The following is a 23,069-nucleotide window of genomic DNA, read 5'->3' as shown; positions in this document are numbered from 1 at the left end:
TTCTCCGGCTTCCTTGCCCGCGTTCCGAAACACGCAATGTAGGTGGAGTGAAAACGGGCACGCCGCCGTTTTCCACCTCCGCAACGCAGCCGATTCAAATGCTCACTCAGCTCATCAGCCAGCTCGGAAGCAGGGTGACAAGGATCCCGATGATTTGAATCGGGTGCGTTGCAGCCGGGAGAAATGGCAAACGGGCGGGACCGAGCTTGGACACCCTTGCTCCGGATTGGCCTTCGGGGTGACCGTGAGTGCGACTGCTGGTTTTGTCTCAGCGTGCCCCGCCGCCGACCGGTCGAGCGCGTCCCGCGCCTTCTGCCCGGAGGCGGCCGGGATGGGCTCCGGCCCGCCCGCGACCCTCGCGAGGAGAAGAGGATCGGATAATGGGATGAGTCAAAGAGGCCAAGAAATCCACGTACAAAGCAAAAGCAATGGTGTGCTTCCACACAAACACAAGTCAACTTCCAAACAACTTTCCGCCATTCATGGCCAAATGAGCGGTTCCGAACTCATCGCTGGGGATGCCGGCTGCCTTCGGAGCGTGTTGGACTTCTTGAGCGAGAGGCTGCCGGACCGCTTCTCCAGCCGCTGCCCCCGTGTTTCCCCGGAGACCCCCCCCCCCCCCCCCCCCGCCCGCCGATAGCGTCACGCATCGCGGGACAGTAACTAACCAAGTGGTGACGAATAAATAATCACAACGAGTTACAAGGTCAATTCCAAAACACCAAACCGCATTATTACAACGTTCGCAAACACTTGTATGATATTAAAATCACATCAAGAGTACATCATGCGCTATCTAGTCTTGGTAAGGCGCAAGTATGCACTGCGCAGGAGTTATGGCGTCATCTAGTGGCAACTTCTAATCAAACTGTCCCTACACCTTCAAACAATTTCACACATCGTCGCGTTTCGTCACAAACTCGCTTGAACACCATCGCATAGCGACGAAGCAAATCGCGCACCCACCCACTCACGCAGCTCGCCCCCCAGCCCTTTGCTTCCAAAATACTGTGGAGCGCTCACATTTTAAGATCATTTCGATCATCGGTCACCATTCGCGGCAGTCGCACTTTCGTTACACGTTAGCAACCTCGTGTCAGAAGACTGGATGAAAATATATACTTTGTTGTACACTGATATTTATGGATACGCCCGCACTAATGTAGCCTTGATTTATTGTTTTTTGACAATTTGCCAGGATTAAAAATGGGTCGAATCTGCCGCAAGCGTCGAATCCGAAGAGACAACATGGCGGTGCCAGCAAAACAGTAAGTGCGAGCGAATACACGAACGCACGAGTGGACGCTTAGGGCTAGGTTAGGATTTTTAAAGATTTGATACGGAAGACCGGACTTAATGACATACTCGCTACTTTCGTTCTTTTTGAAGCGTCTTGGAAATGGTTTACTGGCCCTGCCGCTAATCCAGCTCTTAATGTGCAAAACGCAGCACTGCAAAGAAGAGCACAAGCAACAGAAGAAAAGGATCACAACAAACAAACGGCTTCGTGCCGTTCACTTGTGCCCCTCTGTTCGTTTCAAGGGGCGTTTTTGTTTTTCTTGAACGTTTGTTTCTTTCCCCCAGAAGCACGGATGTGCAGTTGGGACTACGGATGAAAACTAGCATTCGTGCTAAGTGCGGCGCATTTGCACTGTTGTGTTGATGGATGTGCACGGTCCCAATGAAATCGATCGAAAAGATACATTCAAATGTTGAAAGTTGTCACGTCTCAACCGAGAATTTATTCAAAGGTGCTCGTCGGAGTCACGGACCTTTCGGTCTTCACGACAATCCTCTTGTGCACTCACTCAGGTACGGGCTCATCCTGCCTCAGAAAAAATGCTTGACCAAGCCAACACGTCTCCAGAAACTTTCTGTGTTTGGCGATGACTCCGATGATGAGGTGGCACAATCAGTCCGCGCGTTTTGACTTTGAACGCACCGTCTGTCCGTTTCAAAAGGCGATCTAAATGACTGCTTCTTTTGAATCAGACGTCTGTCGGCGAGAGTCTGCAAAAAGAAGCGGCTAAGAAGAAGACGATGAGGCAGGTGAGGCCGAGACCGAGACCGAGACCGCCTCCTCTTTCCTTACCATGTGACGTGATTGACGGGCTGCCTATGGCCGTTTGCTTCCAGACTCGGCTGGAGATGAAGAAGGCCTTGGAGGAGGACAGCACCGTGTACGACTATGACACCGTCTATGATGAGATCCAAAGACAAAGGCTGGACAACAGTAAAAAAGTTTTGTCGGGGGCAGACAAGAAGGTTGCGCGGTCACTTAAACCAACCTGTTTTTTTTTTTGTTTTTTTTCTTGTACTCCATCGAGTGACTTTTTATGCGCACTTGCAGCCCAAGTACATCCATCAGCTGATGAAGGCAGTGGATAGCCGCAAGAAGGAGCAGGAACGCAGAGAGGAGCGCAAGATCCAGAAGGAGCGCGAGGCCGAGGGCGGCCAGTTTGCCGACAAGGAGGCCTACGTCACTTCGGCCTACAAACGCAAGCTCGAGGAACAGAAGGACGAAGAGGAGCGTGAGAGGCGCCGGGCTGCCGTTGAAGGTCGGACCCGCTGCAAATTGCTCGCTTTTTTATTTTTTGAGAATAAAAGCACATTTTGGGGGGCTTTGAAAGTCCCCCCCCCCGCCCCCACAGAAATAACTCTTTACTCGCACTCGGGTGCTTCTGACGTATCACAAAATGCATCCAGCGACATGTAAAATAATATGACGGAAGCAATTGTTTATTTCCCTCACCAGCTGCGTTGGACGTGAGGAAACAAAAAGACCTGAGCGGTTTCTACAGACATCTTCTCAACCAGACAGTTGGAGAGGAAGCCATCCCGGAACGCTCGGCCAACGAGTACGTCCGTCTGCGTCTTCAGCGACACGCCGTAGCTTTTATATATACGCGCACGCACTCTCATTTACATTCTTTTGTGCGGGCTCTTGTGCAGAAGTGAAAAGTCAGACGATGGGAGGCTGCCGGACACAAGCCAAGAGAGAGACATGGCCCCAAGTCCCGGAAGCGACGGAGAGGACGCTCGCGAGAAGCGGCGCGGTTTCAGCAAGACGTCGCATTCCAAACGCCGTTACAGACGCAGGTCGGCATCGTCGGGCGGCGACGGCGAGCGGGACGCGCGCGCGAAGCGAGAGCCGGAGGACGAACGGAGAGACCGAGACGGCCAGAGTCAAAGAAGCGCACGCCGAGACGGACCGAGGGAAAAAGACGGCGAGGGGAAGTCACACAAAGACTCGGGGGGAGAGGAAGAGAAGCCGACGGAGGAGGAAGGCCAAACGCAGGAGACCGACGTCGGCAAGTTTGCCAAACGTGCCAACGAGCAGACCCTAAGCTCAGCCAGAGATCGATACCTCGCCCGCCAGATGGCGCGCTCGGCCTCCAAGAGCTACGTCGAACGTGATGACGACTGACGCGGACGCCATCCCCGTCCGCCGATCAAGCAACGATATGACGAGCCACTCGACCAGCGCGGTGCCCGTGAATCTTGTCCAAATGGCAACTTGCCTACATTGCATCAGAATGTTCTGAAAGGGAAGTAAAATCAACATCGACAACATCAATATTGCCTAGTCTGATATGAATGACCTCATCCGTGACCTGCCATTTTCAACACCCTCATGCTGTTGTGGCCAATGAATACATTTATACCAAAGAATTGAAAGAATACACTTTTCACCATGGGGGAGGTTATTGCTCCCCCCTCCTTTCATATTCAGCAGTCGGCTGCAGAAACCGAAGGCCCCCCCACGGACGTTTTGAAAACGGGGGCACGGATGTCATCTGCTGGCATTTGTGCATCGGTTGTTTCCGAGATCATTCAATTCATATTGCACAAACGGAATCATCCGAACGTTTGCACCGACTGCAAACAAATATTTCCATCCCAATCACAAAGGCGAAATTTCAAATCGACACTGCAGAAAATCGGCCAAAAAGATGAGCAGAATAAATGTCTGCATCACAACGCTTTGTTTTCAACAAAGCAAAAATGTAATCGTCGAGGCCGAGAACTAAACTGAGGCTCAGAGGGGATGGAGCCTTTTCCGTTGCCGGTCCCTCTCTCTGGAATGAGCTCCCGCTGAACATTGGGCAAGCCTCCTCGCTGCCCATCTTCAAAAGCCTCCTCAAAACTCACTTGTATTCTTTGGCATTCGACTCGGCATGACTTGGATTTGTTCTCGGTTTTACCGTTTGGTGCTTTCTACCGCCTTTATTACCGATCTGTCTTACGGTTTATTGTGCGTGTTAAATTGCTCCACGTACAGCACTTTGTATGCAGCGATGGCTGTTTGAAAGTGCTCTAGAAATACTGTTGACTTGACTTGAAATCCAATTTTAAGTGAAACGTGGTCTCTAAACTACCAATTGATCATACAAATAGTTTAATAGCGTTCATCAATGAACAGTCTTCAATTATCGACAGCGTGCACAAGCATTTAGGCTGAACAATTTGGGGCCGAAATGGCAGCAAAAGTCAACGTGGCAAGCATGTAATTGGAGAAGTAAAAAAACAAAAACGGGACTTGTTTCCACACATTTTTATTCACTTGTACTGAAGCTCGGGCAAGGCATGTTGCAGAAAAAGCTTTCAAACCTTGCCTCGCCATCACCGAATCCCCCCCGACTCGATCGGCCGCGGCCCCCGTCTCCAGCGCGGCGGTCACCGCTCGGCCGTCGCCAATCTGCACCGGAGAAAAGTCGCAATGACTGCCGAGTGGTCGGCGGCCCGACAACGCACTCGGAAGCGCATTTCACTCGTGTTCAGAAGAGCAAGTGTCACCACTGAGCATCTGCCGGTAATTCCAGCTGTTTCACTCGAGATTTCATCACGACGCGCCAATCGTCACTCAATCGCCCGCGACGCTCACCCGACGACATCTTGTGCTCATCGGCACCCCCGGTCGCAAGTGACATGGTTTCCCTTTTGCATCCGTCACATCAGCTTGCCCGACGTCAAACGTGACTCTCTGCATCTGCGCAGTAGCTGAGGAGGAGACGACTTTTGGTCTTCGGGAACCTGCAGAAAAACAAATACTGAAAATCGTCCACACAATCACCGCAGCCAACTCAAGTGCGCACACCATTCCATCGTTTCAGCGCTCAGAAAACAGGCGAGTCACCACTGAACATCTGCCGGTAATTCCAGCTGTTTCAGTTGCCATTTCATCACAACGAGTTTGAAGCCACGAAAACATCAAGTTGTAAATACCTTCTGGATCGAAATCCGGTAGCGCCAGAAAGAAATGACTTTGCGGAGCGTTTTTTCCATCCGGACACGTGACCTGTCGGGAGGTCAAAAGAGACGGGGTTTTTTCCCCCATAAAATAATAGATGGCCGGCACGTATAAATTGCCGTCGCCACGGCGATTCAGAAGAGTGATTAAGAAACTTCGTCAGTTGTCGCATCGAACGGCACTTCCTATTCACAATTTTCATCATGACCACGTGCGCGTCACTTGACTCGAGACGAAAAAAAGGCTCACCTCAACTTTCGTCGCCAGCCCCAAACACGGTTTTGTCGGACGGGGCCACGCGACGCTCATGTGCCCGACATGACGGAAGAAAACGCTCACGTTTGCGTCGCTTTCCGCCGTCGAGTCCACGCGGTCACATCGGGTCGCCAAACTCGTCACTTCGGCAAGCAAAGCGGAATACGGTATTTAAGTCGCACAACCAACTGCGACGTTGGACTCGCATTTCCTTGTCAGCGGAAGTCACTCTTTGCTACTTTTTCCATTTCCTTCTTTCGGACGTTCATCGTCTTCGCCGGCACGCGCGGAGAGCCGCGCAGCCCGAGTGGAAAAGACCGAAGAGCGCCGAACGCCCTCATTAAATACCTCGAGTCGCATGCATATGACGTCACAGCGGCGTTCCGGCGTCGGGGCAGAAAAGGACAATTTATTTGACCGGAATCTCGGAGCATACGTAGGTTGGCGTTTATGCCTAAAACCGCATGTCATTTGTGAAAACGAACGAGATGGAAAACAAAGCTCGATTATGATTGCAACAATGTTGACACCACTCATCGAGCGTTTGTGATCAGTTCCCAGGGAAGTCTTTGCCGGGCTTAATTCGATCCACCTGAATTCACGTCATTCGAGCTACGTTGAAAGGGTCAAATGTTTTCAAAGTCGCCTTCCGTGCGACTTCACTCGGCGGTCGGCGCCCTCATCCCGGGGGCCGGTATTCGGTGAGGCCACGCGGCGGCGCAGTTTGTTTTCCAACTGCAACAAATGAATTGATTTGAGCGCGAGGCAAGTCTGCTGACTTGATTTTGTGCCGTCAGCTGCTCTGCTTTTGTTTTCTCTGAAAACTTTTTCGACCTCACATCTCGGAACGCTTTCTTTTCATCTTCTTCCTTACCGGCCGGCCGCCAGCTTCAGGTAAACTTTTGTTTTCTCAGCAATTCCGTCATGTTTTCTTGTGATTTCTTTCTTTCGTCGCTGCTCGCCTTAGTCGGCGAGATCCTCCCGAAACTGTCGATGCGCCACCGTGACTGGAAGCAATCCGGCAAAGTTTTGTTCTTTTTTCTCAGGAGGAAGGGATTTTTCAAAGGCGGGGGGGCGTCAGGGATCAGGTGGTTAGACCGAACCCCGAATGGTCACTCATTGGCAAAGTTTGCAATAAATAACATGTGTCGTTTGATCACGTTTCTGAGCAAAGCGACCTGCCGCGCACACGTTTGTAGGTGGATCCGCTGCAGTTGGACGCCACCATGTTGCCTCCTGACAAGAGCGACAGGATCGTAACACACCTGCCCAAGGTGACACACGCGGACACCGTCAAAACAACACAGCTCAAATGCAACGGCAATACCAGATGACGACAACACCACGTGACACCTGTCTCGACACAACAATGCGCTCGCAATCGTCTCGCCTTAGTGTTGCAGTCCCAAGGCGGCGCTGCAGACCAAAGAGGATTTCCACCCACGGGTGAAGGCCGCATGTCAGATGCTCAAGGAAGACGCCGTCGGGTGAGCTCAAAGGGTCGCGGCCCCCAAGATTCTTTCGTTTGCCACCGAGGAAGACAACAACAACAACAAAAAACCCTCCTGAAATCAACTCGTTGAGAGAATGCAAAGCACAAATCTTTCTGTCCTGCTCTTTCGCAGCTTCAACTTTGCCAAAGTCATCGTGGTGGGCGACGTCTCGGTGGGGAAAACGTGTCTGGTCAGCCGGTAAGAAGCCGTGGCACAACCGCACGCGTGTCGGCGCGATCGCACCGTCGATACCGACACGGCGGCGGTGGCCGGTGCCGTCTTCACACGGCGCGACGACTCCGTCGTGGCCCAAACCGTGCAAAAAGATGACGGGACAGCACATTGATCTCAGAACATCACAAAAGCATCCCGCACGAAAGAAAGCATGTTGTGAAAGGTTCAGCAGGGGAGGCTTCCGCAAGGACTACAAAGCCACCGTCGGCGTGGACTTTGACACGCAACGCTTCCAGGTGCTCGGCGTCCCCTTCGGCCTGCAGCTGTGAGTATGCGCCACGTCGTCGTCACTATAGAAGGGGGAGGGGCCGAGCGCGGAGCCTGGAGGCGCCCCGCGGCTTGTAAAGAGAAGCGGCGCCGTGCGTTGCAGGTGGGACACGGCGGGCCAGGAGCGCTTCAAGTGCATCGCCTCCACATACTACCGAGGAGCTCAAGGTGAGGGCGGGGCCCTGTCGTCCGTTGCACCTCCAAATCCTTTTTTGTGCGCGTATCGCCCGCAGCCATCATCGTGGTGTTCGACTTGAGCAGAGAAAGCTCCTTGGCGCATGCCAGGTGAGCGGCCGATGCGACGGGTCACGCCATTTCCGCATCTTGGCGGGCGTGCGCGCATAGGCGGCGCTTTCACGGGGTTCGCGCGAACGTGATGTTGTTTCATCATCGGTCGTGGTGACGGCAACCTCGACCGACCGCGAAGACGAGCACGCGCATGCCATCGAGCGAGGTGCCCGTCCGATATGAGCGGCCAAAACGTGTCGACCGTGCGTGTGCAGGCGGTGGCTGGAGGACGCCGTGAAGGAGAACGACCCCTCCGGTGTTCTTCTCTTCCTGGTGGGCACCAAGAAGGACCTCAGCGTGGGTGAAGACAAAAGCCAAGTTCCACTCCGACCGGGAGCTCACACCACCTCTTTTTGTCGCCGTCAGTCTCCCGAGCGGCTGGCTCGGGCGGAACGGGAAGCCGTCCGAATGTCGGAGGAGATCCGGGCCGAGTATTGGGCGGTTTCGGCCAAGTCGGGTGCGGCGCATTTCTTGCCCGAGGCCGTCCACGCGACCTACGGATAAAGGTCATTGCTTGTGGGCCACAGGGGACGGCGTGAGAGACCTGTTCCTGCGCGTGGCCGCGCTGACCTTCGAGGCCGCCGTCCTGCGCCGGCTGGAGAAGAGCGTGGCCAGGGACGCCGCCGACGTCATCGGTGAGTCGCGTCGTCACGCTCGCGTCAGCCAAACCAGCCGCATACGCTCGGCCGCATTTTTTTTCTCCCGCGCCGACCTTTGTCGTCTCGCCAGAGCTCACCGGCGGCCCCGCCGACGAGCGCCGGCCGGCCAAGAGGAAGCCCGACTGTTGCTGAATACAGCAAACGGCCCGGCGGACATGTACGTAAAGCCTTGCCAAAATGCGTCTGCCGCATCCCCGTGTGGCTCGTCGACTCTCTGCGCGCGGCGTATCTCATCTGCCGTCTCCGGACGGGCGCGCGTTTGTCATCCGCCGGTCCAAAGAAAAAGGAAGCCTCGTTTGCCGGCGGCCCCTCCTCGCCGAGCCGGCTTTCGAGCGGGACTCCTCGGATTTCAAGCTGCGCACGTGACGAACGGGGCTCCGCGGATGCGCCGCCCACGCGCGTCAACTGAAATCATTCCCGGCTTCCCGCAGAAGTGACGTGAATAAACGATCCGAGCGCGGACGTGGATTCGGCTCCACTTTTTGTCTTTGCTTCATCGAGGACAGCCGCTGGCCGTGTCACGCGCGCAACAGTGAATCTGGGTCGGCGGCAACGGGCTTATTTACGCGCGCACAGTGCGGACATGTAAGATTCCAACAGGGAGGGGGGGGCGGGAAAAAAAAAACTGTTGTCTTTATTTTTCCATACAAAGGTTTGCTCTCCCGGTGGGCGTGAGCAGGAGCCGTCATTCTCGAGCGCAGATGTTTTCTGGCCGCGATACCCCCCCCCCATTGCGACGAGCAAACTAAAAGCGACACAAAGCGCGGAGCAACTCGCCTGACGGCAGGTCCATTTTGTACACGCAGAGAAGAACACTGTGCGGCATGCCGGCACGGCCGAATAAGGTGAGTCACGGTAGCGGAAAGGGGACGCGGGGCGGCGGGGTACGGGAAGGCCGCCCGCCGCCCCCTCCTGGGCGCACTACCGGTCCATCTCATCCAGCAGGGGCGTGGCATCTCCGGCGATGGACATGGGCGTGCTCTCGATCATGGGGCTGGGTGAAGGGCGCGGGGTCATCCTCTGAGCCTTCTTGCGACCTTCGGCCTCTTTCTCTTTCAGCCACTGCTCGGCCATCTTGCCCCAGTCCACCGCCGCCGCGGAACCGCCGCCGCCCCCGCTGCCGCTCGCTCTGCGGAGGGAGGGAGAGTTAGTTGAACGCCGGCAGTGAGCGGTGCCAAAAAGAGAACGATCCTTTTGCCGGCTCTGTCCAACATCGCGGGAAGTGGCGCGCCGCAGGCTCGCTCGCGCGCTTACGATGACTCCGACGTCCCGGCTCGCGGCCCACCTCATCGAGTTTGGCGGGAACTTTGGTCATTTGCCGCGCATCGACCGCCAAAGCGGCCGAAATTGTCGCTCGGACTCACTTTGGCTGCTGCTGAGGCGTCCGGCCCCGCGACGACGACACGGACGACGCCGGCGTGCCCGACGCGTGGCCGCGGTGACCGCCGTGGTGGGCGGACTGCGGGGTGGAGCCCGGGTACTGCGGCGTGCCCGCGGTTTGCTGGCCGGGCGTGGCGAACGAGTAGTTGGGCGTCATCATGGGCGTGGCCATGGGCTGCTGGGGCGTGGCGAACACCTGCGTCGGAGCGCACGTGAGCCGGCGCGCGCGCACGCACGAGCAAAGACGCGGCGGGCGGGCGCACTGACGTGATAGGCCGAGGAGCCGCCTCCTCCCCCGGCGCCGCCTCCGTATCCGTACTGGCTGGATCCCCACTGGGCGGGCGTGGTGTTGGGGTTCTGGTTCTGGCCCGTGACGGCGGCGATGGCGCTGAACATCTGCGAGGTCATGTTTCGCGGGAGCGCGTTGACGGCTCGCGTCAGGTCTGCGCAGAGAGGAACGGCGGTGAGCCGCCGGCCCGGGCGAGGCGCGGGGCGAGCGGACGACACTCACCGGCGATGTTGATGTTGGCGGGCGTGGCGTTGACGGAGGCGGGCGTGCGCGTGCGGCTACTGCTGCTGTTGGTGGGCGTGATGCCTTGGGGAGAAAACCAAAACGTGCGCCGGCCGCTGAGCCGCTGAGCCCTTGACATTTCAACTCACCCCGGCGGCCGGATTCTTTTGTAATCGTCGGCCTTTGTCCTCTCGTCGACGAACGCAACATCTGCGCAATACGACACCCGCAAGAAGTTCGGGACATTTGGCTTCAAATGCATCCGAGCCTTTGCGGGTGACCTTCGCCAAGCTTCCCAAGCAACGCGCACGTCCCACTGTTCAACGCTTCAGTACTTTTTGCACAAGTCTCCGCCCTCTAACGCCAACGGGGGGGGGGGGGGGGGGGGGGGGGGGGGGGGGGTGAAACGAAAAGCGAAGCGCCGCTGCCGATTGCTGCCGAATCTGCGCGGCTCCGAACGGGCGTCGACCGTCGTCCGCGAGGATCCGCGCTCTCCCTTTCGCTGTTGATTTCTATTTGCTGGGTTTGACCGCGCGGCCCGGTCGGCGCCGCGACGGAGAACGGGCCTCTCGGCGAACGCAACGTGTCCTGCGCCTACCTGGCACGGGCTCCTGGTAGTGGTCCTTGAACCAGCGGAACAAGCCGTTGACCGTGGGGAAGATCTGCGAGCGGTACCTGAAGCCGTCCGGGGTGACGGTCACGTATTCCACCCTGCGGGCACAAAGTCCAAGAGGGGCGCGTCTCAGGGCCGCGGACGGACGGAGCGCGCCGTCGCCCGGAGAGTCACCGACCGGGGTTTTCCTCGCGGTTGGTAGCCCAGCAGGAACTTTCCCGGCAAAGCTCTGCACGCCGACACAAAGTAGGGGATGAAGGTGGGCTTCTCCCTCTTGGTCCTGACCAGCAGCTCCTCCATTTTCTGTCGCCGGCACAAGACAAGGGCAGCTCGTGACGACCGGGTCCTCGACGGGAGCGGGAAGGACCGCGGCGGAATAAACTCGCCTCCTTGCTCCCGCCGTTACACTCTTGGAAGTATTTGTGGCTCAGCAGGTCGCGAGCGAACGCCGCCATGGGTTGAATGAAGCGCGCCGTGATCTCGTCCAGGTCTTCAAACTCCTGCGAGGATGAGGAGAGTGACAAACAAAAGCGGGAGGAAGCGCTTGCGTCTTCCCACGGAGGCCCGTGTGAAAAAAATGGGTTTTACCGTGAGCGAGTTGGCCCCGATTCTCAAGGCCCGTTTCGGAGCGCGTTCGTGGCATTTGTTTGGACGGGCTTTTTTTAGCCGAGACTTCTCGGACTTTCGCCGACGGCATCGGAGTTGTTTTTATTTCAAGTCGAGCTTTCAAAAATTCAAGGACGCGGAGATCCGACGAGCCGCCTTTTTTTTCCTTCTTCTTCTTCAGTCGAACGCCAAAGACCAAATCGGAGCCGCGGCCTTGGAACGCTTCAAGGCGAGCGCGTCGCCGAACGAAAAGCCAAGAGGCTCCAATTTCACAAGGTCACCTCGCCCTTGACAAAAGGAACAGCGGCGCTCGACGAGGAAAGTTTGGAGGAAGGCCGGGACTTTTCTAGGGCAATTCTTATTTGCGGTCGGCCGAGCCTCCCCCCGCGCGGCAAAGCGCGCCCGGTACCTCGTTGTTGATCCACAGCGTGTGTCCCAAGCTGAAGGCGTTCTCCTTGCCTTCCTCTTTCACGTCCACGTGCTGGTAGATGCCGTCGGCCACCTGGAGAGAGCGGAGAGGTTTGCGGGGGGAGGCGCGCGGCCCCCTTTCTTCTCCTGCTCACCTTCCAGGTGACGGTGAGGTGGCTCTCTCCCTTGCTGCTGGGCCTGATGATCAGGTCTCCCTGGTCCAGCGTCTCCATCATCTTCTCGGCCTGGTTGAAGCTGATGTTGTGGAAGTTGGGGTGAGCGATGACGCGCTTGATGTACGCTGCGGAGAGGAAGCGGGAGAGGGGGGGGGGTTAAGGTCGTCCGAGACGGCGAGGGCCGAAGGGCTCGCCCGGCCACTGACGCGTGCGCTGCCGCTTCTTCTTCAGCTCCTCCTCCAGCTTGACGTCTTCGGACTCCGCGTCAAAGTCGTAGTAGGTGTCCTTGGGAAGCTTCCACTCGTTGGCCTTGTCCGACAGGTCGGAGGTGCGACACGTCAGGTCCACGCTGAACTTCTCGATGTCGATCTTCATGATGCGGCAGTGAACCGTCATGCCCACCTGGGGGAGGAGGAGGCGCGTTTGAGAGAGAAAGAGCGAGCGGGGCAGCCGGCGTCTCACCTTCACCCTCTCCTCGGGGTGCTTCACCACTTTGTCGCTCAGGAACTTGGTGGGGATGAAGCCCTGCACGCCGTTGTCCAGCCTGCCGCGCACGCCGATGGCCTGGCCGGGGCAGGAGCCGCTGTCAAAGTGGTTCCACACCTGCGGACGCGAGGGCGGAACCTGAGTGACGCCGCCGCGCGTCCAAGGAAGCGCCGGCCGCCCGCGCCCGCTACCTCGCTGAGCTCGGGGAAATTGTCCTGCTGGCAGAAGGGACACTGCCACAGGCCCGTGGCGTCGTTACGGATGGCCTGGTCGTAGCTCTCCCCCTGGGGGCGCCGGTGAGCGATGCCGGTCACCACGCTGGTGATCAGCTTACCTGGACGGACGGCAAAAGGTGGCTCTCGGCGCCGCAAGCGATTCTCCGGCTCGCGGGCTAATCGCCGACGGCGGACGCGCTCGGTCGACAAATGGATGTACACGTACACGTATCCCCCCCAAAAATTAGGAAGGAAACGCATCGCGCTCAAGAAAAGGCTCCTTTCGCTTTGACTGAAAGGTCTCACCGATGTAGAAGGTCTCCGGCGTCTCCTTGGTGAGCAGGTTGAAGACCTCCTCCGTGTTGGGGACTCTGTAAGGGACCCGGAGGTCTTTGTATCTGCAGCTCAACTCGGCTCTGATGTCATACAGCGTGATGCCCTTGTTGCCGTAGCCCTGCGGACGAGAGAGGGGGGGGGGGGGGGGGGGGGTGAGGCGGTGAGGCGGGGAGCCGCCGGCCGCGGCGCCCCGCCGCCGAGCGCGCGCTCACCTGTCTCTCCAGCTCCTCGGCAAAGGCGTCCAAGTCGAGATCTTTGAGCCGTTCGGGGTTCTCCAAGATCTCTTCCAGGGCGCCGGCCGGGTTGGCGTCCTCGGCCGATTCGTCGTACTCCAAGGCGTCCACGGCCATCTTGCGAGCCCACTCGTACGTCTCCGGGTGGACGCGGGAGCCGTCCAGAACCTCGATGTAGGAGTCGGTACTGCACAAGGAGACTCGGGTGAGTCGGGCGCAAGAGTTTGGCGAGGGCGCGCAGCGCACGCCGACCTGTCTCCGAGCGACGCCGTGTCGATCTTGATGAAACCGGCGCAATTGATGAAGACCTTTGGGCCCATGTGACACATGGTGACCAACTGCGTTCTATTCTCCAGACGCGTGTTGTTCTGCTTGAGGATCTGCTCAAAGGAGCGAGACGGCGGTCAGGGCTGAGAGCGGCAGCACGGGGGCGACGAAAAAACCAACCTTGAGCAGGTGCGAGCCCTTCCTCGGGCCCAGACCGCACACGTACTGGACCAGACTCTGAGTGTGAGGGTGAGCGATGGCCCGGTTCACATCCACGCCGACCTCGTTGACCCGATTGATGAACTCGCAGTAGAGCGCCGAGAGCAGGTCCTCCTTCACCACGTGTTCCTGAAACCCGAGCGCAGTTCTCATCGAAGGGCGCGGATGGCATTGGAGACGGCCTTCTGCGCGGCGCGATGAGTCGCAACGTGGAGCCAGAATAAAAAGTCCACCCAATGGGTCCGAAGACGTCAGACGGGCCCGTCGAGTCTCGGAACGGTCACGCCTCTCCCTCTCAGACGAGACGACGATTAGCCGCGCCAGCCGTCGCAGTCTTGTATTGCGGCGCCGCTGGCTTTCTCTCCGCCGGATGACACGGCACACGGCCGCACAGCTGCCGTTGGGTGCGCCCCTCACATCGCGGATTGGAAAAGCTTTCTTTTCCAATCTTGGAGGTCGTGATTTTGTTTATCCGACCCGAGACAAATTCCTCGTGCGCGTTGTCAACACTTGGCCAATGAAGAGGATTCCGATTCACACCGAGAAAGCACTTAAGGAGCGGGTGACGCGCCCCCGCCCCAAACGGGAGCTGGCCTCACCTGCAAGGGGTGCAACTTGAGGCAGACGATGTCTTCGTCCGAGCTGCAGACCTGCGCGTACTCCACGAGAGGATCTTGGATCTTCCTGGCGATGGACACGGCCTGGCGCAGCAAGGGGGGGTAATCCCGAAAGTCGGCCTGCGCGGGACCAGAGCGGCGGGTCACGCGGGAAGCCGCTTTGCCGGGCCGGCGCCTCGCTCGCCGCGTACCTCGGACTTCTTGCTGTTCATGTAGAGCGTGGCCAGCTCGTTGTCCACCAGCTCCACGCCGACGGAGGGCAGCGACGACTCCTGCTCCAGCTCGCCGATGGTCCTCTTCATGTCCTCCGTGATCATCTGAGCGTCCCTGCACGTAGCGCGGGTTCACAATTCCTATCGGCGAACCGCAGCGCTGACCGTCTCCTCGAAAGGTTTCAAAGTAACGTGACGAGCGGCGCGGCGGGAGGTCGACCCGAGAGTTTCATTCTTTCCCTGAGCGAGCTCCCAACTCAATACACGTGCCCCCCCTCCCCTCCATCGGTCAATGTGTCGTAGCCCCCGACAGACCACACCATTTTTTCCAAAGGACGATGGTTTTCTCAATATAAAAACGATACAACAGAACGTGAAGAAGAAAAACAAACGGTGCCATGAAGGCAAAACGCACACGTTTGTGTGTGCCTTGAAGGGGCGTGGCCTTGCGAGCGACATCAGGACCCGGCGGTCGAATCGGGTTGGCGGATTAGCCCGTGATCGGTTCAGCGTGCCGCTCCTGACAAGCGATTCTGTTCAATCGATGGTGGAACGCGAAAGGTTGCCCCCCCCCCCCCCCCCCACCGGGACTCCTCATGCGCATCGTAACAGGCCTCGTCTTGGATCCGGGCTTCAAAGTCCCCCCCGGTCCCAACGGCGGCCAGAGGACAAAGGGAGCAAAATCTCTTACCGGTTTTCGCCGGCAACGGCGACCACGTGGGGCTTCTTGCTGGCCAAGAACCTCTTGAGGTTTTCAATGTCGTTCGCCTTAAGTTGACAAATCAAGTGAGCGACGCCAAAAGACCAACATCGGTCTCGGGACTTGCACCTTTTTCTCTCGCTCGTCCTCCCTGAAAGCGTTCCTCCTCTTCATGAAGTAGGGCAGGCGCAGGAAGTCCACCACCTCCCCTTCGCCATTGATCAGCGCGCAAAAGACGGGCGTGTCTCTGTCGGGGAAAAGCAGGTCACGCGTCGAGGCGATTCCAGCAAGTCCGGCGCGCGCCTCTGCCGCGACACGGCCCTTCATCGCTTGCGCGGGGCTCCATAAAATCTCGCTCGCGACGGCGAGACGAGCGTGGTTCCGATTGCCGATGGCGGAGCCTTCGAGGGAGGATCCGCCCCCGCCGCGATATGATCGGCCGCCGCCTCGCCGGAGGTATACGCCAAATCGCGAAGGGCGCGTGCCGGCGGATCTGCCGAGTCAAAGGGTTTTCAATAATCCTTCCGCCCCCGGTTTAGACGTCGGGCGGGATGAAAGTCTCAACGAGGTGGTTGGCGCGCGGTCCCCGCGGCAGAGATTTTCACGGGCCGTCGAGCGTACGGCGGCCGGGACGGTGGGCGTCGGCCTCAAGTTGAAGTCGAGATGATCGGAGGCTAAAGTGAAACGGAGGGTCGAGCGTCGGCGCGCACCTGCTGGGCGCGTAGGCCACTCCGAGCACCCTGATGCCTTTGCCCCGACTCTCGTCCATCAGGTCGTCGTCTTCCTCCAGCTGCTGGTCTGGCCTGTAAGGGGACACCTTCAACCAGTTGTACAGCCGGCGGCAGCACGACTGCAAGTGGGGAAACAAAAAAGTCAGAGTGCTTTTGGCTCAGCCGGTCCAAACTCACGTCGGCGTACCCGTATGATGCTCTCTCTGGCTTCGGCGACGAGCTTGCTCTTGAGCTCTTTGGCCATCTGAGGGTAGAGGAACTGGTTGAGGGCCCTCTCGATGGCCAAGGTGCGCTGCCGGTTCCACTCCTGCACCTGATGGCTAAACTCGTCTCGGTAGTAGAACTGCTTGATTTCGTCAAAGTAGGTCTGGTCACCGGCGTACCTGAGAGGGGCGGGGCGGGGCGCCGGCCGGCCGGTCAGAGGACCTCGCCGTCTCGCCGAGGCCGGCGTCCCGCCGCTTCTTACCCTTTCACTCCAACGAGGTCGATGCAGATGTCGATGGACAGCAGGCCCTCGTCCTCGGCCAAGCACATCTTCAGGAACTGATCGCCGCTGAGCTCCTTGACCGCCTTGTTCTTCAGGTACTTGAAGGAGTAGGCAAAGTGGGCCTCGTCCACTTCCTGCGCGGGCGGGGGTCAGAAGGCGTGAGTGCCGGCCACGCCTTCCCGCCACGCGGGCGGGCGGGCGGGCGGCCGGGCGCCGGACCTTTTTGCCCTTCTTGGTGGGCTTGATGTTGATCTTGGCCCTCTCCTGGAAGGTCTGGCGCAGCACGTGTCGGACCAAGGGCTCGCGGGCGATCTGCATGGCCACCATGTAGCGCGTGCCCTCCAGGACGGCCTCCGGAGCGGGGAACTGGCTGCACACGTAGTCTTTGGCCAGTTCGGCGGGCTCGGCGGGGAACTGCTCCGTCTCGTGCCGCTGGTAGCTGTCTCGCAGATTCTCGCCGAACTGCTCGGGCGTCAGGCCAAACTTTTTGGCCAGGCCGTCTGCGCGGAGGAGGGCCGGGCGTCAAGTTCGCTCGGGGAGAAACCGCCTCGAGAGTCCGACGGAAACGGGACGCACCGAGGCCCGCGCTCTGGCAGATGCTGTACATGTCCCTGCGGGACGCCAGCTTGAGGTCCGGACCCTTCTGCTCCTCCTCTTCTTCTTCGACCTCCGCTTCCGCCTCCTCGCCTACGAGAGCTTACAAGTCGAGTCTGCCGCCGCCGCGTATTTTTCGCAATCGACCTTCTCACTCACCGTCTTCGGCGACTTCCTTGATCTTGCGCGGCCTCTTCTTGCCGGCCTTGGCGGCATTCTGCATCTTGGGAATGTCTCGGCCGTAGTAGAGCAAGAAGTGGTTGTACACGTCGCCCAGCTCCTCCAGGGTCTGAACGTCTTTCAGCCTGCGGCCGCCACACAGACGCGTTTGCTACCCGGGCAACGCGAGGGGGAAGCGCGGGCGGGGGCGGGCGGGCGGGCGCGCGCACCTCTCCGTGTCGGCCGTGTCCAGGGGGCGAATCCCATCGGCCAAAGGCTTGTCGGGGTCGGCGGAGATTTGCTCAAACTGGTAAGCTTGCATCTTCTGAAAGAGTCTCGTCAGATTCTGCTTGCGGGTTTTCAGTTGAGTCCACTGGCGGAGGGAAACGCGGCCATTAATCCGAGATTAACGGCCCGGGCGAGAATTCAATATCGGTACGGATCGGGATCGATGTCAATTGAAAAAAAGAACGGGAAGAAATCAGAACACAAACACGGAGCCGGAGATCGTACGCATGGGAGGCGGCGCGCGGCCGCATAGAAACACGAAGAAGAAGCATCGAAGCCAACGACGAAGAAGCAACTAAACCGACGCAAAAGCGCGCAAACAATCGACTTGCGGACCCGGCGCCAAGTAACCCGATGAAACACCTCCGGCCGGAGATCTTGCGCGGCGCTACGGGACGTCCTCGTTTTCGACTCGCTACGGCGCTAGCGTTAGCCACGCGCGACCCTACGCAGTACTTTGAATGGCGGGCTACTTTTTAGTCCAGCTCGACTGGACGCGGACTTGATCGAGTCCCGCTTTTGAACAGCGCGTCATCCCAATTGCGCTGCTCTTGATTGAACAAATGCAAGCGGGCTACCTTTTCATCCCACTGCCACACCTTCCACAGGTCATTGATGTTGAGCTCTGGTTCCACGTATTCTTTTCTGTAGAACGCGATAAAGGGAACCTGAAAAGAAACACGCCGAGAATTAGGGCTGGGAGAAGCGGACAACGTTTCACATCTGGAGATTCGTGCCAGATATCTCGATAACGACATCATCGCGATACGACAGAAGGTCCGGTGAAACGACGCATTTGAAGAAAAAGCAAAATATCAATCCAGAAGCACGTGGAGAGTGCAGAGTTGTTGTTGTTTTTTTTAAAGAACATTGAGTGTTTTGTTTGGCCGCGGCGCGTGTCGTCGGCGTCTCCAAAGAGACCTCAAATTGCTGGTTCCTCATGAAGTTGAGCGCCTCTTTGATTTTGGCGATGGTGCTGGGACCCTGGCGGCTGAAGTTGGTGGCGGTCCCGCGCTCCAAATAGTCGGCGCTCTCCTGCTGGCAGACGAGCACGTTGGGGTGACCGCGCCGCGCCGGGCCGCCGCCGCCGGCTTTCGAGAGAAAAGCGCCACAGACCTGAATGGAAATGGTGAGCGTGGAGAAGCCGTGTCTGAAGATCCACTCCGCTTCCTCCTCCAGCTCTTCGTCCTCGGCCGGTTTGACGGGGATGGATCGCAGCTGCCACACAAACCAGATTGCAATCGCCATCGTTTGGACGAGAGCGGAACCGCGGGAATCCGGCGCCGCCACCGCAGCCTCGCCGTTGCCAAAGCGAAGCGGCAGTCTGCCTTTTTTTTTTTTTTTTTTACATCTGTATGACAGGTTAACGTTGAAAGCGCCTAAAGCGGTTGTATGGCGAGTTGGCGATCGAACCGACGACTGCCATCTTCATTTTGACGGGGGAAATTGTTTTGCTCTGTGAACAAGTTGCAGGAAGATCGGATGGCGCCCCGGAAGGGCCGCTTTTGGGTCAAAGTCCTCCATTGTCACGTTGTCGACAACAAAGCCGACGCGACGAGACCTTTCCCGCTCCGCGGTGACGGCAGAACCTCCGCAACGGGGCGGGGCGGGGCGGGGCGGCCAAAACCAAAGGCGGCGCTCACCTGGAACCTCTCGGGCATGTCGGTGGAGCGGATCTCGTTGTCCTGGTCGGTCATGTGACTGCTCTCCAGCTCGCTGGGCTCGTAGAGCTCAAAGATGCTCTTGCGCCCCTGCCGCCGCTTGGTCTGCTTCTTGGGTCGGTCCCAGCCCTCCTCGTCCTGGTCCTCCTCCTCCTCCTCGCCCTGGTCGTACGCGTCGGCGTCAAACTCCGCAAAGTCAAAGTCGCCGCCGAAGATCTCCTGCGCCTCCTGCAGGGCTCTGCGGGAACGCGAGGAGCGACCTTTCAACTGGAAGATGTCGACTGGCTTCAAACGTTTATTCTTGCTCTCGGCCATCTACGCAAGTGCGCGTCGCTGCGGACGCGGGCAAGAGCGCGGCACTCACGCGTCGGTGTAGCCGGAGAATTTCTTGCCCCGTTTTTTGGTGATGGGCTGCCCGTCATCATCCACGATAAAGTCATCGATATCTGGGGAATGCAATAGAAACAGAATATTACGAGAGCTAACGACAAGTGAGGATTCCCCCCCCCTCGTTTTTAAATTTTACAGAGTTTGTTTTTTCCCAGCGTGGCCATAATCCATTTTAGTAATGTTGACCTTGATTTTTACAGGGTCGCTGCGGCTTCGAGGAGTCACGTGGACTCATCACACTTTTGATATATTGCATAAAACACAGATGAAAGAGGACGTTTCTGAAAATCCCGCAAAAATAAATAAATAAACACACACACGCGCGCGCGCGCACTTGGCCCGATCACGCATGAATCAGTTTACAGAAAATGCTATTCAAATACTCGACGTTCAATGACTAATCTTCCTTTTGTGTGCACGTGTGCACCCTTTGTGGCTTCCGTTCTCGAGGAAATTTCCAAATCCCCGAGAAACGGCGAGGCCGTGAGAATGCGAGGCGAGGGTCTTACTGTTGTGGCGACGCCACTCAAGCTCAGCGAGCCTCAGCAGTAGACAGTCCGCCGCTCCCCGCTGCGCGCGCTTCGGCGCGAACATGCACGCAAGCGCGTCTTTTGATTTCAAGCAATCAGCGCCGACGCAACGACGTCACACGCGACAACAGCTAAGCTAAACCAGCCGAGACGACGCTCGAAGTCGGACGGACGCGCTTTTCTGCCAATCTGTGCGTTTGCCTTTTTGTCCAAATATATTTTTTACGACAACCGTCTTGTCCAAGGTGTCTTTTATTCGTTCCGCTGGGGTTTAGCAAGTGTGATTATAAAGAGACAAAAATCTCTTTACCGTTACTAGTGTTAGCGTCTCAACATGGCTACGCTCGCGAAAGCAAAACGACGAACTCAACGAACGACGAAACTCCGGAGGACTTTCATCTCTGATAAAAGCATGGCCGATCTTTGGCAAGGTTTGGAGCAAAAAAAAGGCACAGGCGGAAGGACGAAGCGCGTCCGCATTTGAGTCGGGACTCTCGGGCTTTACCCGACTCCTCCTCCTCCCCTTCCTCATCGTCGTCCGCCTGCTGGAGAGGCTCGCGGACGGCCTCGCCCTCCTCCGGCTCGCCGTCTCCGTCGCCGTGAAAGATTTCGTCCGCGATCAGGTCTTTCTCGTCGTCGTCGTCGTCATCCAGTGTTTTCACACGGTCGTATTTCTTCTTCTGCGGTGCGAGATTGCCAGCGAGTCAAATTGCGCCGCGGCTCGTGAGGAGAAGCCGAGCGAGGGCAAAAAGACGCTTACCCTCCTCTTGACTTTGACACCCAAGTTTTCCTCAATGAGGTCCAGGTCATCCTCGTCCAGGTCGTTGTAATCTGTCGAGAGGGAAAGTGGCAGAAGAGGATTCGGGCACTTGACCTCTTTATCTCGCTAGCGTTTGAAGCATTTTGTGCTGAATCAGCAACAAACTACAGTCAGAAATGAAAAGATGACAAGTGAAAAGATTTCAAAAAAAAAGAACCACGTCATTTGTCAAGATTTGGAATAATTCTCGCTGCGGTGGACGTCACACCTGCTCAATCTACGTTGGCATTTTTAAGAGGAGCAGTTTTGATGTTGACGAGCGGAGACATTTACTGTCAGTGCTCATGCCGGCTTTGAAAGACATTTTGTCGTCGATTTAACCGTTGATCTTTTCTGGAGCTTGCGTGGGCTGCGTTATAAAGAGCAAGGTGTGGGACACGAAAGAAGTCATATCAGGGCTGAGAGGGGGCCGAGAAGGGGCAAGAACGCCCAGACTCGGGCCCAACACATGCGCCCCTCCTCGTGTAAATCCGTTCAGACTAAGTAGACACCCGCTTGATCTTTTGCCTTTCCGCCAACTCTAGACCTTTCTTCGAGTGTAGAAAACTTACTGCGCTTTTTGCGGCGATGGCGGACTTCCTCCTCTGAGTCGCTGCCACCATCACTTGCACTCTTTTGAGCTCCCGCATCCTCCTCCTCCTCCTCGCCATCGTCGATGAGCCCACGCAAGTTGCCCCGCTCGTCTTGGTCTTCCATGTTCTCCTCTTCCTCGTCATCTGTGGTGATATGGCATGTGAGTGTTGCGCACGCGTGTGTTGCGCATGCGCACACGCACGCACACACACACACGCACGCACACACACACACACACACACACCGTCGTCCTCCATGAACCTCTGCGTCTTCTTGGGCTTCAGGTCTTTCTCTTCAAACTCCTCCTCAGACTCTTCAGCCTCGCTCTCGATGAAGTCCGACATGACTGCTACTCCTGCTCGCAACATCACAAAGCCAGCGGACAGACATTGGCAAACACGCTTGCAAAGTCACCAATTGAACATTTGATCACAGGGTGTTGAACCCGACTTCCCCGTCGAAAGTGAAAATGTTCTTCTACTGGAAAATAAAAGAATGGAGACCATCTCGCGACTTGCGACAAAAATCGGAACGTTTCGAAATAGCAATTAAAAGCCAGCTAGTGTTACGAATCGACACAAAGACGCGAGACCGAGCCTGGCGTGTGATAAAATTCCTCGGGACAAGCGATCGCGATGTTGCAATGCGGACACCAGCAATAACATGCCCCACTAAACATGTTCGAGGCTCCGGGGCGAAATAATCAATGGAGTCCCGGGCTTTATGAGAAGCGCGGCATGTTTCCGCTGAAATTCTTGAGCCAATTCTCAGCAAGTAAGGAACAAGGCACGATCTTGTTTATGAATGCAGACGCTAGTTAGCGCGCCGGCATCGAGGCGCTAGGGTGCATCTAGTAAGGCGTGAGAGCGAGCCGCTAAAGGCTACAATTGATGTCGGGACGCCGGATGGCACGTTTAGACACGCGAGAAAAACAACGAAAACAAATGGAAGGGAAAAGCAGGCCTACGACTGAAATTCGCACAGCAAACGCGCTCCGCTAAGTTAGCATCGGAATGAGCTGCGAGCACAACAAGCAACAGCTGGCGGGCAGCAGCCGCGCCAACATCGACGTCTCGGTGGCTGGCTTCACAACACCGACGAGCACGAAAACGGGACTCACGCGTCCGCCTCGCTGCAGCGACGAGTTGCGTCAGAGCACAAAATCCGCTCGGTGAGTTTTGTGTGCGCTTCGGAGAAAAATGGCGGACTGCGTGATGACTTCCGGAATACCGGAAGCGATATGCGGCGGCCTTTTCAGCTGCACGTTGCCGCCCCCTGGTGGTTCTGATTCAGGGGACATTTCACAAAACCGACACAACACTGTCGCGTTTTTCTGGACTTTCAAAAGATCACGTTGAGTGGTCCGCATAATGTGCAAGTGTACTACTTCTATGTTCGTAATCAAAGTTT

The 23,069-nt window shown here is 57.3% G+C and overlaps 4 protein-coding genes and 3 non-coding genes across 12 annotated transcripts; 2 read left to right on the top strand and 5 right to left on the bottom strand.

The window, feature by feature from the left end:
* The first annotated feature begins 978 nt into the window (after positions 1-978).
* nsrp1 (nuclear speckle splicing regulatory protein 1) lies at positions 979-3,577 on the top strand. 2 transcript variants are annotated; one of them, XM_086131984.1, is made up of 7 exons: positions 979-1,268; positions 1,813-1,903; positions 1,993-2,049; positions 2,137-2,265; positions 2,351-2,558; positions 2,756-2,858; positions 2,953-3,577. In XM_086131984.1, exons 1-7 carry the CDS (start codon positions 1,207-1,209, stop codon positions 3,425-3,427), a joined length of 1,125 nt encoding a protein of 374 aa, XP_085988110.1. In that variant the 5' UTR covers positions 979-1,206; the 3' UTR covers positions 3,428-3,577. The 2 variants fall into 2 exon arrangements, with proteins under 2 accessions (XP_085988110.1, XP_085988109.1); XM_086131983.1 differs by lacking the exon at positions 979-1,268 and having other exon boundaries at positions 1,667-1,903.
* LOC147194350 (uncharacterized) lies at positions 1,713-5,832 on the bottom strand. 4 transcript variants are annotated; one of them, XM_086131988.1, is made up of 7 exons: positions 5,501-5,832; positions 5,227-5,299; positions 4,886-5,034; positions 4,612-4,699; positions 3,368-3,541; positions 2,093-2,198; positions 1,713-2,026 (listed from the first exon to the last, which is right to left on the bottom strand). In XM_086131988.1, the coding sequence occupies exons 1-5, from the start codon at positions 5,558-5,560 to the stop codon at positions 3,522-3,524; spliced, it is 390 nt and encodes a 129-aa protein (XP_085988114.1). In that variant the 5' UTR covers positions 5,561-5,832; the 3' UTR covers positions 1,713-2,026; positions 2,093-2,198; positions 3,368-3,521. The 4 variants fall into 4 exon arrangements, with proteins under 4 accessions (XP_085988114.1, XP_085988115.1, XP_085988112.1 ...); XM_086131989.1 differs by having other exon boundaries at positions 1,713-2,010; XM_086131986.1 differs by having other exon boundaries at positions 2,093-3,541.
* On the bottom strand, positions 4,777-4,849 carry LOC147194353 (small nucleolar RNA SNORD65). The gene has a single exon (XR_015103132.1). It is a non-coding gene; the product is annotated as a small nucleolar RNA SNORD65 (small nucleolar RNA).
* LOC147194352 (small nucleolar RNA SNORD65) lies at positions 5,116-5,189 on the bottom strand. Its single transcript, XR_015103131.1, has one exon. It is a non-coding gene; the product is annotated as a small nucleolar RNA SNORD65 (small nucleolar RNA).
* Positions 5,384-5,460, bottom strand: LOC147194351 (small nucleolar RNA SNORD49). The gene has a single exon (XR_015103130.1). It is a non-coding gene; the product is annotated as a small nucleolar RNA SNORD49 (small nucleolar RNA).
* Positions 5,816-8,909, top strand: rab34b (RAB34, member RAS oncogene family b). The gene is given in 11 exon segments (XM_086131985.1): positions 5,816-6,594; positions 6,676-6,780; positions 6,902-6,993; positions 7,132-7,197; positions 7,397-7,498; positions 7,604-7,689; positions 7,692-7,785; positions 8,004-8,085; positions 8,155-8,245; positions 8,316-8,423; positions 8,518-8,909. Coding segments are annotated over 10 exon segments (831 nt in total). The 5' UTR covers positions 5,816-6,594; positions 6,676-6,732; the 3' UTR covers positions 8,580-8,909.
* Positions 8,910-9,062: 153 nt separating this feature from the next.
* On the bottom strand, positions 9,063-22,835 carry supt6h (SPT6 homolog, histone chaperone and transcription elongation factor). 2 transcript variants are annotated; one of them, XM_086131982.1, is made up of 37 exons: positions 22,780-22,835; positions 21,904-22,014; positions 21,638-21,802; positions 21,027-21,097; positions 20,772-20,946; positions 19,711-19,792; positions 19,329-19,584; positions 18,802-18,903; positions 18,607-18,720; positions 18,264-18,353; positions 17,628-17,770; positions 17,398-17,543; positions 17,221-17,331; positions 16,864-17,144; positions 16,624-16,778; positions 16,345-16,540; positions 16,137-16,276; positions 15,556-15,673; positions 15,418-15,494; positions 14,706-14,841; positions 14,497-14,634; positions 13,859-14,026; positions 13,664-13,791; positions 13,391-13,598; positions 13,149-13,296; positions 12,819-12,961; positions 12,604-12,744; positions 12,348-12,543; positions 12,121-12,266; positions 11,967-12,059; positions 11,338-11,451; positions 11,130-11,254; positions 10,937-11,049; positions 10,339-10,422; positions 10,095-10,270; positions 9,812-10,023; positions 9,063-9,576 (listed from the first exon to the last, which is right to left on the bottom strand). In XM_086131982.1, the coding sequence occupies exons 2-37, from the start codon at positions 22,001-22,003 to the stop codon at positions 9,369-9,371; spliced, it is 5,199 nt and encodes a 1,732-aa protein (XP_085988108.1). In that variant the 5' UTR covers positions 22,004-22,014; positions 22,780-22,835; the 3' UTR covers positions 9,063-9,368. The 2 variants fall into 2 exon arrangements, with proteins under 2 accessions (XP_085988108.1, XP_085988107.1); XM_086131981.1 differs by lacking the exon at positions 22,780-22,835 and having other exon boundaries at positions 21,904-22,757.
* Positions 22,836-23,069: the final 234 nt, after the last annotated feature.

Source organism: Hippocampus guttulatus, chromosome 15 (genome assembly GCF_054856545.1).
Source record: "Hippocampus guttulatus isolate MCC_2025c chromosome 15, RoL_Hgut_1.0, whole genome shotgun sequence".
Taxonomy (NCBI): Eukaryota; Metazoa; Chordata; class Actinopteri; order Syngnathiformes; family Syngnathidae; genus Hippocampus; species Hippocampus guttulatus.
The sequence above is the reverse complement of the archived record's forward strand: the minus strand, read 5'-3'. Positions and strand labels throughout refer to the sequence as shown.